This window comes from Fragaria vesca, linkage group LG6 (genome assembly GCF_000184155.1).
Source record: "Fragaria vesca subsp. vesca linkage group LG6, FraVesHawaii_1.0, whole genome shotgun sequence".
In the NCBI taxonomy this organism is placed as follows: Eukaryota; Viridiplantae; Streptophyta; class Magnoliopsida; order Rosales; family Rosaceae; genus Fragaria; species Fragaria vesca.
The window spans coordinates 19019880-19039242 of record NC_020496.1 but is presented as its reverse complement, the minus strand read 5'-3'; the positions used below and the strand labels follow the sequence as shown (position 1 = coordinate 19039242).

The following is a 19363-nucleotide window of genomic DNA, read 5'->3' as shown; positions in this document are numbered from 1 at the left end:
TGAAGTTCTTGTTAGCTCGGCCCTCCCTATTTATAGAGACTTCTTGGCCTCGAAGCTGCAAGAAGAGTGAGCGAGTGAGAAAGAGCTAGGGATCATTTTCTGAGACCCCCACGTTTTCTTTTCTTTTTCTTTCTGGACAAGAAAGTATAAACTAGCTAGTAATGCTTTATTTGGTTTTGTTTTTTTGCGATAAGGTTTATCGAGAAGAGTACGTTTCAATTAAGTAAGAATTTGAGTCCACATAGTCAATATACGTGTTAGGTACTCGATCTCAAGTCTTCATCGAAGAAGATTTCAAGGGATGTGGAAAACTGAGTGCACGTACAAGTGAATATGATAGACCTTTCACTATGAACCATCCAGTATTCCAGTGCTCAAATTAGACCATCAAATTGTACAGTAACATATACTTGGAACAGTTAAAATAGCTTCGTCAAAAATCTAAAATGACATCTAAATTCTAGGGTACACTATGATTTTACTGTTCAAACTTACGAGTGGGAAAGAAGAGGTAGAAGAGAAGAGGACAACGTAGCCGCAATAGGAGTTTGAATCGGGGGACTTTTCACACGATTATGTTGACAGACTTTGCATGCTAACAACTCACATGTCTCTACATTTGTTGTTTTAGATTTAGAGACCCAAATCAAGTCCAGATACAAAAACATAGAAGCTAACGTACGAAAACTATGGATCATATATGTGCCCTATATGCGTCCCTCCTTACGTCACTAGGTCATATAAATGTGGGAAACTATACCCCATCGACAGTAATATATATATAGCTCACGGGATGGTTTCAATCAGATATGTTTTTTCTTTTGAGCAAGATCAATTAGATATATATATATACAGGCCGGATGTAGAGCGGACGTCCGCACTTTAAGCCAAAGTGTGGACGTCCGCTCTCTATCCTTATATATATTTATATACTTGGATTTGCATTAGTTGAAATGCACCTACTCACTCCCATGGTAGGGCAGGCTATTATGTAGAATTTGTTGCTTTGCACTCGCGTCATTTTCCTCCTACGGCCTACGGGACATTTGTAAAGTCATATCCCACACTCCATTGAATTAATATGATCGAGTTTATCCCCATCCTTATAGATAAACATGCATGTTTGTGCGAAGATCATAGAAGATGTTGATCGATCAATTCCAATAGTCAGAAGCATTAATTGTCTTATGAGACACCCTACTCAACGCTAAAGTTACTAGAAGAGGATAAAAAAAGGAAGCAAATTTGCCGATCATGTTTTTATGCCACCCACCTATTTTAATACCAAGTGTATTTTCTCTTAACTAGCTCTAACCATGGTTATGATATAAAATTGTAATAAATAAATTATGTTTTCTTTAATTAGCTTATATTGAGTTTTCTTTAACTATGGGCTTGAGTTTTTATTTGCAGGTTGGCTTCAAGCTGGATTCGCTCAATGCATAAAGTCAACTCGATCGTACATGCTTCAAGCTGGATTCGCTCCAATGATTATATATATGACCTCCTTACTGCAATGAACGGAGCATCCTCCAAATCATAAAGTCAAGTTAAGGCACTCGATCAATCAAACTTCAGTCAAGTTAAGTTACTCGATCAATGAACGGAGCATCCTCCAAATCATAAGTTACTGCAATATAAAACATAATTCATTTATTACAATTTTATATTGTAACCATGGTTAGAACTGGTTAAGAGAGCGAACATTTGATATTAGATTAGGTGGGTGGACACAAGGGTGGACAAAAAAATGTGGTCGGCAAATTTGCTTCCTTCAAAAATAGTCATTTATGTAGTTAATGAGAAAATCAGTCCACGTTCTTAGAGGATTCAACAAATTGTCTGAGACATCAAGAAAATTGCACAAGGTTTCAGCACCATCTCTTTTAACCACGTTTATAGAGAAGCAAACTTTATGACAGCTGCAATTGCAATTTCCAAGCACATGCCACCAAACTACAGATGACAAATTATGGGGATACAAACTTCTGAGAAAAGTCACCCAATGTATTCAATTTGATAATTCACGAACTGGAAACATGAAACTGTCTATAATGTAATGTATTTGTTTTTACTTTGGTATAAAAAAAGAAAAATGTTGAGGTACTTTTTGAGGCTCTTGTGGAGAAGTTTTCTTATCACAACGTCATAGATTTTTATCGTTTTGCTAAATTAAGTATATTATTGTACATACTCGTTAGGCGTTACGTATTAAGATGGCAGACATGCTTGGAGTGTCTAGGGACGGACTTCTAGACGCCTTTTAGGCAGATTTGTAACTTTTAATTTTTAATAAATTTTTATAACTTTTATTTATATTATTAAGTATATAAATGGTGTCGGTGAGTTATGGTTTGGTTGGTTAGTTAGGTTAACCAACAATATTGAGGTCATAAATTCAAACTTCATCAACGTATGTAGGGTGCATGCGTGAGTTTATAATAAAAAAGTTTTTTAAAAAGAGAGTATATAAATGGGGTAATAAAATTGCATCAAAATATGGTGAGAATGCTAAGCATACCTTAGTACTTTTAATACTACATTTACTATATATCTATTCTTTGTCGTACTGTTCATGAGAATAGTTTAAGAACAATGTGTTTCCAGGTTTTGCCTCTGGTTTGGGTGTAAGTAATTCTGGTTCTGCCCCTGTTGACACATTTAAAGTTTCTCACAGTTTCTAGAAACCTAGAGAGAAAAGAAGATCCTAGAGAAATTGCCCATGTTTTCTCTCGAATCTTCGTTACAACTATTTCCAGTTTCTTCCAAATTTCTTGATGGAGATTGGCACCGCATTTCCAGAGCGATATATCGACACCTCCTTCTTTTTTCATCTCAGATCGCCTCTTCTGTTTCATCTCTTTCCCTTTGGTTCGTTTTGTGATCGATTTCTATTTGTTAGAAGGAAGAATTTTATCAAGCTCGGAATCTAAAATTGTTGGTACTACCCACTATCCCTTTTTGTTTCCGAATAAGAATCATTATTATTTCTCTTTCCCTTACTCCCTTAATCTAGAGTGGTTGATGAGTATTGGTTGAGGTTTGGATCCGAATATTTGATTAGAATTTTTTTATTTTGGCATCAATGTCTTTTGTTTTGATTATAATTCTAATGGAGTGCTAAATCTTTTGGGTTTCTTCTGTTTTTGCAAATACTGGCTTACTATTGTAGAATCTGGAGGTACGGCTTTCAAATTTTTAGTTTGAATGATGAAGAGGATCAAACTGACATTGCAAAAGCTCTTTCTGTGTCTCCAAACAATCATCATCAGGTATTTAATTTTTGGGTTGTTTCATTTTGGGGGATTTTCTTTATTCTCTCTGTCATTGTGCAGCTTTAATTTATCAATATCTGATTCCATTGCACAGCTCTTCCTACAGGATGTAGATGTGAATTTGATCATTACATATTACTGCATGACAGGAATGACAGGCTATGATCTCCTTAGAAAGATTAAGGTAAGCTACAAGGCCTAACATCAGTATAATGATTTTGGCTTCTCAAAATCGCTGCATTATCTCATCTAATAAAAAGTGATATTTACATTACCAAGTTGTATGTATTTCACAGATGCAAATGCAGCCTGTGATGTCAAAATCCTCATACATGTTCCCATGATGCAAATCCCTTCCTACTATTTAGAAAATCTTAATGAATGTGATCTAAGCTCTAAAGCATTGTCCTTATGCTCTAAAGCATAATGTTTCCTTAATTTGGTGAATTACAATGCATGTATCTAAATATAGTGCCTCACTAAATTTGCAAGATAGACATACCACTTGCTACCATGTCCTCAGTTGTTAATATACTTGATTCTAACTAGCAACTGGGAAAAAAAGGTAGCTTTGAGTGTCACACCCCGAATTTTGGATAAATAAAAATTTCAAATTCAAGGCATGATAACAAAAATAAAAAAGATCAAATAATACAATCTAATGTTTACATAACTTGGGAAGTCAAGTAAATGTCACACTCTAAAGAGCTCACTACAATTTTACAATCAAATAAAGATATCCAACTACTAACAAGCAGCTTCTAGATTCCTACGTTTCAATCTTGGAAATCATCACCTGCAAATTCAACCTCTACACCATGGATTGGTGCACCGGGTTGTAAACAACAAACCCGATAAGCTTTAATAACTTGTATGAGTAAATCTACAATGAAAGACTCAACCCAACATCACATATGAATAAAACTGGTAATTCATGCATTAGCAAACTTAGTTCAGGAATCACCTAAAAGTAAGAGAATTCAAAAGAGAGAAATAAGAAAACGCAACAATTCACAATCAAACAAATCATAATGAAATCCTGCAAAAAGCATAGTTCAGGAATTCCACTAAAAAACATATAATTAAGATTAAAGGATCTCCTGCATTAAGCATACTTCAAGAGATACTCAAAACAAGGAATTTAAATGACAACACATAAGAAACATCACACAATTATTTATCTACTTTTACGTATGAATTCGTCAACACTTAGTCATCCCCCATAAGTAACCAAACAAACGCGTACTCATGGGTTTGTCAATACTTAGTCATCCCTCATGAAGTACCGACATACAGACTAGAGCTCTATACTGACCGTAACCAATCACCCGGCCAAGGCTTGGTTCCCGGTCCACCACGAAGGCTCCTAATCTAATGCACATAATCACATAATCACTTATGTAGTCATTCCGACAATTTTCTCAGTTAAATGTCATAAGGACTATTTCGATGAAAAATCATGACTTTAAGGACTATTCAGATTAAAATAAAACCATAAAGACTATTTGAATGAAAAATCGTGACTTTAAGGACTATTCAGATTAAAATAAAACCATAAATACTAAACAGATGTCGACTTCAAACCACAAGGATTATACAATATTTTACCCTTAAAATAATTTAGCCTAAATATAATTGATATTGGACAAAGATATAGAAAAACTTAAGCATTGGAGCAATTTTCTCTCAATATATTGAATGTGTGTCTAACTGATTTACAAGATTGTATTTATATAGAGGATTCAATTAAACACTATTTGAATCGTACCTAAACAACTGAACAAGTATGGGGCAACATTATTTACACATTCTAAACCATACATAAAGTACAATCATTAACAACCACATAGAAGCCATGCTACTGAAATAGGTCATGCTGCTGCAACAGTAACACTACACAAAAATAACCTCACCATGCTTTAGCAACATTAAAGTCAACCCATTCTTTAATACTTTACAGTATTAACAACCACACAATTACAGTATACTTTACAGTATCATCAAGTCTTCCGTATTTTTCGTTTCACCGGGCTCAAATTTTTGCTCTTCAACCTTAATCATTTGCTCATCATCAATACAAAACTGATCTTGGACGGACACCTGCTTGGCTTTGCCATCGGTTCCTAACAAATTGGTTTGTTGATCAGGTGCATTGTCATCCACATCCATGCCGGCTAACTCTTCCTTTGACTCGATGTGAAAATCACCTTTCTTTACCTTGGCTGCATATTCCATTTCTCGCTTGTGAATGCGCTCATCCATCTTTAGCAACAATCCTCACTCTTGTGATGTGACTACATAAGTGCTGAAAACTGAATACATTCGGTGGTATCCCTTCAAATACTTAAGGTCCCGTGGAGATACCGGCAAATCAACCGTTCTTGAAAACAACTCCACACCATCTCATCGTGCTTGATACATGATCTTCAAACCGGCACTTGACGTACTTTGCACAATTAAGAGCTCAAGCTCCGGGTTATCTGCCAAGGCTCTTACAGTATCTAGCTCCTCTCATGTTGGCTCGTATAGAGCCAAGGGAGAATATGTCTTGTGGTAATTCTTGATAGCAGCCCAACCTTCTGGTGCAAAAGGAGGGGGCTTGTTTCTTAACACCTCAACCTTTCGTCTCCCAACCGGAGAGCTTTTTTTGGCCTCTTGTGCTGATGTAGTATCTTTATGGTGTTCTTGATTTGCCTATTCCACTTTCCCTGCAACATGTTCATGGGACGAACCACTTGGTGTTACTTTTTTTACCATGAACAAAACTGGTTTCATTTTTCTCATCTTTGACAAGTAACTTCTGTTCCACTTCTGCTCTTGATATTGGTACTTGTGTTGTCGGTGTTGACTTCCCTTCTCCTGCCTACCACGAGACACGTTTCGGTGTTCCTGTGTCTCAAGACTCCAGAGTTCTTCATCTTGTTTTGCATGCTCTAACTTCCTAGCCAAAGCGACTTCTCGTTGATGTCTACGCTTCTAAGTTTTAGACAAGGGTGCAATGTCATGATCTATGGACACTCTACAGGCCGTACCGCATGTTATTGTTGGTGATAGGAGGTTGGCATGTACGTGGTCTTCTGTCATTGTACATGCTCCTTCTATCATCTCTAGCGTTCTAAACGGACCTCCTCTCAACTTCATTGTTGCAGCTTTCTGACCTGTATTTGACTGGGGGCTTCCCCTTGTCTTGTCCACTACTATGTTGTGGTGGACACACATGCCTTACTCTTTGATCCGGTAGAGAACTTTCATAGGAAAGCCTCATTCTGATCGGCTTATGTGTAGGTTTCGCAACGGTTGTACGCTCTCTCTTGGTACATTATGGTTCCATCATCGTCTCTCTCAATGAAGCTTGCGAGTTGGACCTTGGTTGTCCATGTCTTGAGGTCTTGGAAATGTCATGATCTGGGAGCTTAACTTTTCCTTTAGCAACTTGATCAATAACATTCTTTGGTTGCAAAACTTCTTTAAGGCCTAATTCTTTCTAGCACCTCCCGCAAAGCACAGTGATAAGAGGAACCTCCACCATTGATGAAACCCACCATCACTCTTTCGACCGCAGAGAGATCCTTTTAGGTGACACTTGAGTCATTGACCTGATGGTCCCCCACATTAATCATATTCATCGTAACTGTGGGGAATGGGTCGGTGTCCACTTTCATTGTAGGAGCCACCATGTTTGGGAACTTGAGTTTTCATTGATCGATTAAATCCTGCACAATGTTACGAAAAATAACACAATTATTAGTTGAGTGCTTCTAAGAATTATGAAACTTACAAAATAATTTGCCTTTCATTTGCTCAACGGATGGTAAAACATGCCCAACATAAATTTAATCAGTTTTGCGGCTAAAAGTTTATCAATGATCAAATCAGCCTTGTGAATATCAAATGTATATATGCATGGTAGAGTTTTAGAATTGTTGTGTAATGAACGTGTAGCTACCCTGAATGTCAGACCTTTAAACTTCTTTCGAAACTCAAAGCCTAGACCAGCTAACGCCATCTCCACGAATTCTGACTCTGACAATTGAGCTTTGCATCTAGTTCTAAGGAGTTTGAACCTTCCTATATATTCTTGAGCCGTCTCATTGGCTATCTAAAAAGATTTAGCTAATTCTGCCACATGAATGTTTTGTTTTGCCTTATGGAATCTATCATGAAATGCTTGCTCAGGATACCTCCATGTTTGGATCAAATTGAGTGGAAGATTCACAAACCACGAGAAAGCAGGACCAGTAAGAGAATTAACAAACACCTGCATACGGTTCTCTTCGCTATTCGCCTCATCACACTGCGAAATGAAACGTCTAATGTGCTCAACTGTGGATTGATACGCATCTCCAGAAAACAAATGGAAAGTCGGAACACGATATTGATGCGGCAATGGAACTTGGTCAACATAAGGTGGATACGGCTTTGTATAAGTAGGTCTATCCACCCGCTGGCGTAGGTCACCCACCATGCCTTTTACAAAATTTTGAACTTCGTTGAAGAGGACGGGTCTATTTTGATCGCCAAGGCCTCGCTGCAAAAGTGGTTGTTGATTCTGAATAGGTTGCCATCGATTGCCATGATCCCCATGTTGTGGGGGAATTTGTTGACCGTATCCTTGGTTTGTCGCTTGGGTTGGCCACGGTTGCAAACCATGAGCGTACTTATGTGCATGAAAATTCTGATTGGGTGGAGGGTAAGCAAATTGATTCTACGGCTGTGGAGCCTGATAGCCTTGATTTTGATTTGTATGCTGCCCCCAGTTGGGGTAAGTTTGAGTTGGTCGTGGTTGATGCAGGTTGGGCGATGGAACTGTCGCGGGTGCTCTACTTGACCCTGGTGTCGCCTACCCACTGGGAGTTGGTACTTGTTGCATCTGACTGCCTTGTCCTAGCTCAAACGAAAAGGCCCGACTTAGCTACTACGTAGTGCTTGTGTTCCCGTTCTAGTTTGAAACCAACGTAATCAAGCATTCATCATATCTGACTGAACTCCCATATTTTGGTTGAGTAGACCCAAACCATTATTCAAGCTGTAGTCAAGCCGAGTGAAATAATTTTCAATTCTGCGGCCTAACCGGCCGATCCATCATCAATGTTATCGATGTCATTATTAAGATCCTGCCATGACACATCGGCTACAGTCACTTAGGGAGGCATTGAAGAGGACTAGCGACGCTTATAGGTTTCCGGTGCGGGGTGCAATGTGCTGACAACATAATTTTCTCACACTATGCAAGAGCTAGTTTACATCTTTGTTAGTCCATTACAACAAAATCGTGTAGGGTTAAGGTTGATGTATGGTTTTGGCCGTCTATGAATTCTAACAAAATATATAAATGATACTTTCTGTTTCAACATCTTCTCTCGGTTGTGACTTGTGACAGACTTGTGACTTAAAATAGTTACACAGTTGCCCAGTACCATTTGATCTAGTAGCATAGTCTTCCCTTTAGTAACTGGAATATTATGAGTTCGACTCATGCAATTGTAATTTATCTGATAAAAAAAATAGTTACACAATTTTATCTTACCGGGTACAAAAACACGACTAGTAAAAAAACGAATTGGGTTTGGGTGGGTTTTGAGCGGCAAATCCAAATCCAAACCCAAATCCAAACACCACCTCTTGGTTTTCTCCAGAACCCTCTTCTTCTCCCGATTTATATGCAAATCCAGAATCCAAAAAGATACTTCAGGAAAGTTCTATCCTCCTCCAACCCCAAAATTTGGTAACCACCAAACCCTAATCTCTCACTAGCTCTGCTGCTACCAACCATGTCTCACTTCGGAAGGTCTGGCCCTCCGGACATCACCGATACCTACTCTCTCCTCGTCCTCAACATCTCCTTCCGTATGTTCGTTCTCTCTCTCTCTCTCTCTCTCTCTCTCTCTCTCTCTCTCTCTCTCTCTCTGGTTCTATCATCATTTCTGATTCATGGTGATAATCGATCGATTCATGATAATCAGGGACGAGTGCCGATGATCTGTTTCCGCTTTTCGATAAGTACGGCAAGGTTGTCGACATCTTCATCCCCAGAGACCGTAGGTTGGTTTTTACATAACTCTATCTTTACTGTGTATCATGTTTGGTTTCTCAGTAATCTTGAAATGCTTAAGGTATGATCAAGAATTAAGATAATTTGGGGTTAGGGGTTTATTTGTGATCATCAGTAAAACCCTAGTTTTTTTTTTTTTTTTGGGTCAATTCATTGTTGTTTTATGTAATTTGGTTTGATCATTGCTTTTCTTTCTTCTGGGGATGCGGTGAAGATTCTGGAATTGAAAGCCTTTGATCCTCTGTTTTTCGTGCTTTGGAGGACTAATTTTTCTTCATTTGAAGTAGTGGAGGGTTTGGAAATTGTAGGATCTCCTCAATTTCCTTCTTTTGGATTTCTTTAGCTACAATTTATTCTTCTCTTGTTTTTTTTTTTTTGTTTTTTTTTTTGTAATTTTTGTAGTGTGGAGACTGTGGACTGACTGATTTTGGGGTGTGAATGGTTTGATGATGGTTTAGGACTGGCGAGTCCAGGGGATTTGCTTTTGTGCGATACAAGTATGCGGATGAGGCACAGAAAGCAGTTGAGAGGCTCGATGGTATGCTAATCAGTTCATTATCATTACTTTATCTTTTCTCTATTGAAAACTGTGTCACAGTCTTTTGTTTGCTAACTAGAGCTTGCCAATTGTATTTTTCAGGAAGAGTTGTTGGTGGTCGTGAAATAACAGTTCAGTTTGCAAAATATGGTCCTAATGCAGAGAGGATGTAAGTTTTATTGATTATTTGTATGCTTCTATTTTGTGTATTGTTGATCAGTAAAGCATAGCTTCGGTGATTTGTGGTCTGTATGCATAGTGATCCATGAAACGTCAGTTACGTTTTGTTTTTAACTTTTCTGGTTGAGATTTATTCACTCTTGCGCATGGTTGTTGCATATGTATCTGATCTGTGAATCCCTTCCTGAGGATGGTGAACGGTGCTTCTTTGACTTCTCTGTTAAATGAGTGTACATTTTGTTGCACTATTCTAGTTTATCCTTTTAGTTTTGCACCGGTGCTTTTCAATCCTGTCCTTCTAGATCTATCTATTTGGAGTCTGTCATTCACTTGATACTAAATTGCACTTGTCTGGTGGTATTCACTATTTGGCATTAATACTTTTCTCTCTTGCTTTCCTCATTTCAGTCATAAAGGAAGGATTACTGAATCTCTACCAAAATCAAGGCATAGGTCGCGAAGTCGCAGTCCTCGAAGAAGGTTAGTTTCCCGCGTTTTGTTTCTCTAAGGTTTGAAAGTTTGGGCCTTTCACTTGACTTATCATATATTTTTGTTTTCATAGCAACTGTATATCTAATAGACCAAGCATGTGAAGACTCCTTTCATAGATAGGATGGAAACAAATAAGTGGGGAGAAAATGCCGTTGGCTACCAACTGGGTTCCAAAACCCTTACTTCCTTCCCTCCCCGACCAAGAGGTGGAAATAGTTGATTGATGGTGGTTTTTGGGTAACCACACTGGGTTTTATTTTGTTTCTACAACTCTAGGAACTAATGTTGGAAAATAGTGGTACCTAACTTCTGCTATCCCAGTGGTATAATGTTTGATCATATGGAATGTAATGTACTGCACCTAACTCCAATCTTGAATGAATGCTTATTGGCAAATAAATTACTGAGGAAACATGAGTAATATGAACCTTACATGTATAATTTGTTTACTGGAGATTTGCAGAGTTTGCAATCAATTTTCATGTGCCAGTTACTGAGTTAACAATTATATTCTAGTAAATGTTACTTGCTACTTCTAATCTGTCAGGTACCGCGATGACTATAGAGATCGGGACTACAGGAGGAGAAGTCACAGTAGGAGTTGGGATAGGTATGAGCGCGACAGATACCGCCATGGGAGGGACATAGACTACCGTAGAAGAGGCAGGAGCCCTAGTGCTAGTCCTGAATACTACAGGAGCAGGGGAAGGGAGCGCTATGATGATGATGATGATAGCCGGAGCCGGAGCCGGAGTCCAATCCGAAGCTGTTCTTTTGATAGGTTATAATTTTTCAATCCTTTATTGTTTATTGTTTTAGCACTAAAATCACTTAGATTATCTTTTACTTAATGTGCTGCAGTGCATCCCCTGCTCGGCGTAGCCTTACACCTCGTAGGAGCCTTTCTCCGTTAAGCAGAAGCCGCAGTGTCAGCCCTTATAGACATAGTCCTAATGTATGTTCCCCTGCTTCTCGAAGTGCTTCACCACAAGGTCGTCGTTCTGATTCTCCAAGTCCATCCCCTCGACATTCAGATGATGTGAGTTGATGTTGTTATGAACTTATGATGTTTATTGCTTCTGGAACGACTTCTAATTGCTTAATGAACTATACTAAACTGGTAAATTTTTTACTTGTTTTGCAGGATTGATTTTTCTGTGTACTATGCAATTCTCGGAAGCATGTTGAATGTTCTTCTGATGTCTGGATCATTGATGACTTTTGGTCTTATCTGAACTATGAATTGCTAGTTTTGGTAGGACTTGTTTTCCTTAGTGTTGTAAACATCCTTCATTAAATTGGGATAGATTGGCAAGTATTGCACTTGTAGCTTGTAGGTCGGTATCACAGTATTTGCGAAGAATACTTACACTGTAATTTGTTTAGTATGTGCAGCTTTCATCTTCAGTTTTCTTTGTAGTTATATTTCTTTGTTTGCATACTTAATTATGAGTAAGTGGTAGTTTTTCTGGTTCAGTTATAGGACTGATTCATCGTGAACTATTTCTTGGGTTTTATAGTTGTGTTTGGGAAACAAGTGATTGAGGAATGATAGAGGATGTTGATTTGCAGCTGTTGACACTGTTACTAGTCGTGAATGTGATGCTGATTGCTGGTATTAGAAGTATGATTGTATTTGCAGTCAGCTGTTTGCTGGGCCAATAAATTTACTGATTTTCTTTATCGAAATGAACTTTGGTTAGAACATGGTTAGCTCTTTGTTTATATGAAGTGTTATATGCACTAAGATTTTAATGTTTGAGCTGATACTCCTCATTTGTCCCATTTGTTTTGAAAAAATTGACTCTGAAACGGGTCTATGAGAAGGTGGATGCATGTTGAAAGGGTCCTTACCTGTAGCTGATGCTGTATATGAATGTGAGGTGGACGTTTTAACTTGTATGAATGTAAAAGGATATGTAATTGCTTCATTGTACAAGCTGATGCTTTACATAAGTTGGACAATTGGTGGTTCATTGGCACTGATGTGGATATCATCTATGAATGGTGGCCACTAGCAATGAAAGCCTGATCGCCAGTGTCAATGTTGAAGCCACTGTAGTGATACATGGTAATATGTTCATGGCTAAATATTTTTAGGGTGTTCAAGTCTATAACTTGTTAGAATATAATCTGTATTGCTGAATTTGCTTCGATCTTGCATGATTGGTTTTGAAGTGGTAGTTTATCAGTGTTATTATCATGACGAGGAATGTGGGTTTCTAGCAAATAACTAGGTGTAGTTATCCTTTTCTGCCATTTTATTAGGGGTACTTGTTCTCTATTATGAGTAGTACCCCTGATTTTTAGATTCTTAGCTGTATATCTGGCATATGCTTAAGTTGACAAATCGGTGATAATAGTTCTTCATTGACCTAGTTTATGTGGGGGGTCGTCAATTGAAATTGCGTTGGTGATTATGTCGACGCTCGATCTGGTGTACATGTTAATCCGGAAATGGGAAAGCAATGATTATATGAACCAGTGTTTCAGAAATGGGGAAGCAATGATAATAGTGCATTATTACTACTGTTATCATAAACCTTTGCTTGCACAGTTTTTGGTGCTTGCTTCCTTGCCACTGGATTGGTATGTTGTTGCTAGTACTAATGTGTATGCTTTGTGAGTGAATCCATTGCGTTCTGGTTGGCTATTAGCATTTGTTTCTGTTTGGTAGTTGTTCATTGAACTTCACTCCTCTTGCGCATGATTGAATCAGATGAAAGTATGCTATCCAGTTTTTAGATGATATTTCATGTGATTTTATCTTTCAAGTGAAAGTGTCTTGGAAGTTGAATGCTGGGTCCTAGGTGCAACATCTGCCAAGAATGCAGGTTTTGCATTCTTAGAACTGGTTGTAGTGAAGTGGGATATGCTGTTTTGCTGGATATGAATACCATTGAGGTTTTGTTAATGAGTAACTGCTACTTCTGACTACTCTTCCTCATTTTAACTTCGGTAACTGCTCTGATTTTGGGCTTTCGTTTTATCATAGTATACACTGAGAGAATTGGAGTGTTAGCAGAATTTTACAATGGCTAGTGTTCAAGACAACTCGTCCTTCTCCACGAAGATACTGTTTGTAAAGAAATGAGAGAATATCGAACAAGAATGCATCTTTAACCTCAAAGGCAGCAAAAGAAAAAAGAATAACAAACAGATCAGAGCGAGAGAGACCGTTTGATCATTTGGTGATTTTGTTATACGAATTCCGTTAGCATACGAAAGAAAAAATGGAGTACTCGAAGCACTCGAGGCTGAATTTGCAAATACACACGAAAAAAAGATGACACAGTAACAATCTCAACGCTGTTATTTACTGATATTTATTGTCATATAGTTTATCTCGCAAGCTGCAAAGTTACTGCATTTTATCAGTTTGGAGGATCCTTGCAGTAGTATGTGCAAAAACAAATGGTACTTTTGCACACTCCTGAGCCAGATGGTTCTTTGGAGCATTCCTGAACGCATTTCTGAAGCTCACATTTGCTTGATTCAATCTGCTTGTGACATGAGTGCTCCGGGATCCTCATTGCGTGTGCACGACCACGGAAAGTTGAGGATGCATAGATTCCGACTGTCCAGGAAAGCAGAAACATGCAAATATGATACGAGTAAGAATGGACCATGATTAGCTAGTGGTTTCGTTCAAGATCAAAACGGATCGAGCATAATCTATATGCAATTAATTAATATCGGATCTTCATCTACTGTTTCGGTTTTTCACGGACAATGGATTGGAACTGATCCTTGAAGAAATATGATAAGTAGACGCATAATGAGCTTGATATTGGCCCAGGGTATGTGTGTGAAAGTGAGATTGAAATTAGCAGAACGAGAGAAGAAAAAGAATGATACTACCAGATTATTAGACAGACTGAAAGCCAGTGTGATATGCAATAGATAGAGAAACCTGAAACAAGAAGAAAGAGGAGAGTGCAGGGTGCCTTCATCTTCAGTAAAACTCAGAGGTCTAGACTCCAGACTCTAGAGAGTCCGTAGACTCCAAGCTTTATCATTGTAAGATAGAGATCTCCTTAACAGGTGAATGACTTAGTATACACAGTAGACTCCTATGAAAGAATGTATAATAAATTGGAAAGAAAAGAGGTACTACACTTGAAAAAGCAAAGAAGACAGTGTTGATCACTTATACAAAGCAATCAATTTCAATAATTCAAACAGTAGGGAACGTCGTTAGAGATCAAACACTATCTCAATCAAAAGAACATGAGTGCAATTATCAGTTTCCTCAAATCAAATCATCTTTGATGGAGTCAACGCTCACTTTCTCAAGCACTATATATAAGCTTCATATTTTTTCTTTGCAACTGCCACTTAAGGAGTGAAAAACACTACAGAAATTGAACAGATGTCTTCAATCAACGTTTGAGTCATGTTTACCCTTCATAACTACACAAGGATATCGTGTGACCAAACGACTGCAAATTTTAACTCAAATCCTGGGGATCAGTCATGAATCATTTTGCAAAAATTGGTCATGCATAGACGAATACAAATTGCAAGACAAAACTTAGCTAGCCCCCTAAAGCGATGGCAAAATTGATTGTAGGGACCAAAATTAGATCCAAAATGCTGTTATATACAACAGTGTTCTTTCATAAAATGCTATCCTAAACTTGGAAAAATTCTGTATGTGCCATGTACAGAAAACATTTCCCTGCAAACCAAAGCAATCGATTCATCTCAAACCGATAAATTAAAATCACCTTTACTCTCATGGGGTTATAAGAATTAGAAACATAGAGGCAGCAACTAAAAATACTTCAAAAGCATTGACCTAATGCAAATGATAAATTCCAGATTCGAACATAATTGTACTTCAAAACATCACATGTAGCAAAACACATTAATTCAGCTAGAGCAATTCTTCTGCAGAAAATAAAAATATCTCAAAAATTTATAAGCGGACAAACTAAAGAGGCATCCAAATAGTCCGGATGGTAAACAAAGCCAAGACCTAATACCCTCCCTTAAGATCATTGACAACATCATATGGAATGGGAGTAACAGTTTCCATAACTGCACCTTCAACCATGAAACCGGGCTTGGGACCCTTGGGCTGTCTCTTGGTGCTGATGACTACACCCTTAGCCTTGGCCTCTGCCTTCAGCTGGTCGTTCTTGACCTTCCTCAAACGGAACTCCTCAGTGCACCTTGATGGCTGCACATGCTCCACACGCACATGGATCCTCTTCCTGATAATCCTGTTTCCCACCTGCTCTCATTTAAAAAGTATACAATCAGAAACTCATCTAACTGAACTGTGTGCAATTGAACAGAAGCAGGGCATACAACTAGAATTGTGATATCACAAGCTCATGAAGAAGCAAAAAGTATCATCTATATTCTTCTGAAATCAAAACTCATCTTATAGCTGCTAAACGCATCTCCTGTGGTAACTACTGAGCCTAAAACCCTGACTTATCCCCACACAATAAAACCAATCACGGTACTCAACTCAACAATGTCTCTTAGAAGAATATCTTTGAATGACATCAATATTCAGTTTCAACTGAAGCTTCATTGGAATCTTAAATCTAGTGTCTACTATTATCAGACTTGTTATATAATACAAAACATAACTATGCCTTTTCAAGGACACCCATTTAAACAGCATATTACACATCAAGATGAACTGCAGGGCCAAATAATTTCATTTTTCTAAGGTTTTTTCACACATGTACCAAATTTCAATCAAATCCAAACATTTCCAAAAGATAACATCACCAAACCTATATTATCCAGACCTAACTCATCACTCTTAGCACTAAACAGAAACAATCCAATATTCAACAACAGATCAAAAACTACACAAATTTTCACCAAAACCCAAACAAACAGTACAAATGAAAACACGGAAGAAGAAAAAGAGAGAGGGTTTCGAGTAAATGACCTGCTTGTTGATCTCAACACCGATGGCTCTCTTGGTGACGTTCCAGACACGCCCGGTACGGCCATGGTAGAACTTGTGGGGCATACCCTTGTGGATGGCACCATTGACCTTAACGTCGACGAAGTCGCCGATGCGGTAGGTCTTGAGGTAAGTGGAGAGAGGGATGTAACCCTTCTTCCTGAAGGCCCTAGAGAACGAGTCCCTGGTTCGCGATCGGAGACCATGTCCAGCCGGCATTTTGAGCTGCTCACCTGTCTCTCTAGGGTTTCTGAGTTTTCTCTCTGGAGGAGCTGCGGCTGCTAAAGCCCTAAGGACGTGAGAGATTTCGAGAGAGAGGCTGTGTGTTTGTTTGCTTTTATAGTACCTGCGCCTCGTAGGGTTTCCGTGCTCACGATGTGGGCTGGGTACATGGGGTTTTTGTGTTGATTTTGAGATGAATGGCCCGAGTATGAAGAGGCAGAAGCTGGGCCCTTATTTTCATTTTGTCTAATAAGCCAAGCCCAGCACGTGCTTGTAGGCTTTTATTTGATAACTAAACATAGGTTGCACCGTGTCACCTAGGGCCGGGCATTTAACCGAATGTGTGCAAAAAACTGATCGAACCGAACCAAAAAACCTGATCGCATAACCGAATCGAAATATTTGGGTCAAAACAAGTAAAAAACCAATCCGAACCGGTTTAAATCGGATTGGATCCGATTCAAGCTCTTAAACAAACCGAAAACCGAACCGACCCGAATTGTATAATGTGTATATATATATATTATACACCTGAAACGCTATTATTATTAGTTGATTCTATCTCTACTTATAGTGTACTCTCCCACATTTAATCTCTCCGTATAAAAGACAATTTATCATTCAACTCATTTCTTAGAAAAATTTGTTAGTACTACAGAAAAGATTGGGAGTGTATTTGATTGCTTGTTATACTTTAAGCATGTTACTCAAGTTAAAAACTTGAAGTTTAACTTTATAGTGAGATACTAGATGTGCCAAAAAAATTTCAAATATGGATCAAAACCGAAACCGACCCGAACCGATCCGAAAATTCTAATGGGCCTAATATTCGGGTCAAAGGTTTTAAAATCCGGTTTCGGTTGGAAAAAATCTTAAACCGAATTATTCGAATTGGTTTTGGTTTCGTCCTAAAACCGATCCGAACAGAAGATGCCCGGCCCTAGTGCCACCGTTGTAGACATTTTTTCTGTGGTTGTCGAGAGGTGAGTTATGAAAAATCTCACGTTTATTGTTGAGGCAGAGCCATAAATTTAACATAGAAGTGGGATAGTTAAAATACACGTTAAACTCTGATTAAGAAAAAATTACAGGTCAAACATATATAAACCGAAAACCTTTAAAGAAAATTTTAGTATACCATATGGTATAGCATGCCTCACAAGATGTGTGACTATAATTGATTGAATAAACAACTAAATGATCATGTAATGACCATTTACCCCTTCAAAAGCCCTCACGTGTTATATAATTAGACACATGTGCAATAGGTATGTCATACCATATGGTATGATAGACAAACCCACCTTTAAATACCAAGTGTTGTTTGAGAGGAGAACCAAATTCCTTCTTTGACCAGAGCTGCAAAAACACTTTGTTGGTTTCCAACCATCTTCGTACAGAAATATCATTGTCGGAATTCAGTTACCGGTCGTCGGATCCAATTAATCTCACATTACCCCTACCGACCTCATCTTGCCCTTAATAGATATTTACATTGGGGGTGATTGGGCCATTTTGGCCTCCAATATACCCTATATTGCCCTCTGCCCCAATAGACACCCTATTAGTTTCCCATTGGACTCATAGTAGATCCCTTATTGTTGCCGGACTTCGTTTTTTTTTTTTTGTACATGCAAAAGTAGATTAAATGACAATAGAAGAAATCACTTGCTACATAGAGCTAGCACTAAGCAATCCACTTCAAAGTTCAAACCCAACTAATGAGATAAACCATGCATATACATGCGAAGTAGAGTCTAACACACAGAATTAGTAAAACTTATAGCTAAAGCCAGATCTACTCATCTTTGACGACGACAGTGATTTCACCTGCATTGAGCAGATCATAAAACTCCTTTTTCCTCCTCTGCTCGTTCCAGTGATACCTTTTCCACAGGTAACCGGCTGCGAGCACAATCGTCATCCCAAGAAGATCTCCTTGATTATACTTGGACCATTATATGCAGCATGTCCCAAGTTAGGTGCTCCCATAATTCCTGAAATCGTTAGGGAATAGAGGACTAGAGATGGAGCATTGCTGGACTTCGTTATACCTTAACCTGGCAGTTTAACCCACTACCCGCTACCTGTCCGCTAATTGCACGCTAATAACCCGTCCATTTCCGTCCCATTACAGTTTTACACTAATGGGTTGACAACCAGCTAAATACTAACAGGCGGAAATGGGTTACCCAATGGAACCCGCCCAACCCGCTAAGGAAAAAAAAAAAAAAACTGATGTAAACGGTTTACAGTAAACCTAAAGAAACAAAGCAGTTAGCAGTCTGCAGTCTCTCTCTCTCACTTGTAATCAAAATTGGGCACCGGAGGAGCATCGAAGCTCTCGAGAACCTTGGTCTCGCTTCCGCTGGTGGCCGACTCAGGCTCTTTCCCTTTCCCAAACAACCCTCCCAGCCAAGAACCGGGTTCTTCTAACCCGACGAGCTCCTCCGGGCCGCCCATCATCCCAGGCAGACCAACAAGACCATGTTCCTCCATCGGAATCTGCTGCTTCTTCTCCATCATCTTGTTGAGCATGATCCCGGCGCCTTTGATCAGGGCCAGCAGCACCCCTCCCATGGTGGCGGACCTCGCCGTGGCGCCCATTCCCTGCCGCATGGAGAGGAAGCCGTCCGGTGGCGGTGCCGGCGATGATCGAGTTCCAAGGG

General features: G+C 38.8%; 2 protein-coding genes and 1 pseudogene across 2 annotated transcripts; 1 reads left to right on the top strand and 2 right to left on the bottom strand.

Annotated features, from left to right (window-relative positions):
* The first annotated feature begins 8867 nt into the window (after positions 1–8867).
* LOC101310334 lies at positions 8868–12016 on the top strand. Its single transcript, XM_004303299.1, has 8 exons — positions 8868–9122; positions 9239–9317; positions 9786–9865; positions 9968–10034; positions 10454–10525; positions 11085–11318; positions 11399–11576; positions 11682–12016. The coding sequence occupies exons 1-8, from the start codon at positions 9047–9049 to the stop codon at positions 11685–11687; spliced, it is 792 nt and encodes a 263-aa protein (XP_004303347.1). The 5' UTR covers positions 8868–9046; the 3' UTR covers positions 11688–12016.
* Positions 12017–15360: 3344 nt separating this feature from the next.
* On the bottom strand, positions 15361–16778 carry LOC101311879 (60S ribosomal protein L21-1-like). The gene is made up of 2 exons (XM_004303305.1): positions 16455–16778; positions 15361–15776 (listed from the first exon to the last, which is right to left on the bottom strand). Exons 1-2 carry the CDS (start codon positions 16689–16691, stop codon positions 15519–15521), a joined length of 495 nt encoding a protein of 164 aa, XP_004303353.1. The 5' UTR covers positions 16692–16778; the 3' UTR covers positions 15361–15518.
* Positions 16779–18995: 2217 nt separating this feature from the next.
* LOC101310147 lies at positions 18996–19359 on the bottom strand (annotated as a pseudogene; the record flags this gene model as incomplete).
* Positions 19360–19363: the final 4 nt, after the last annotated feature.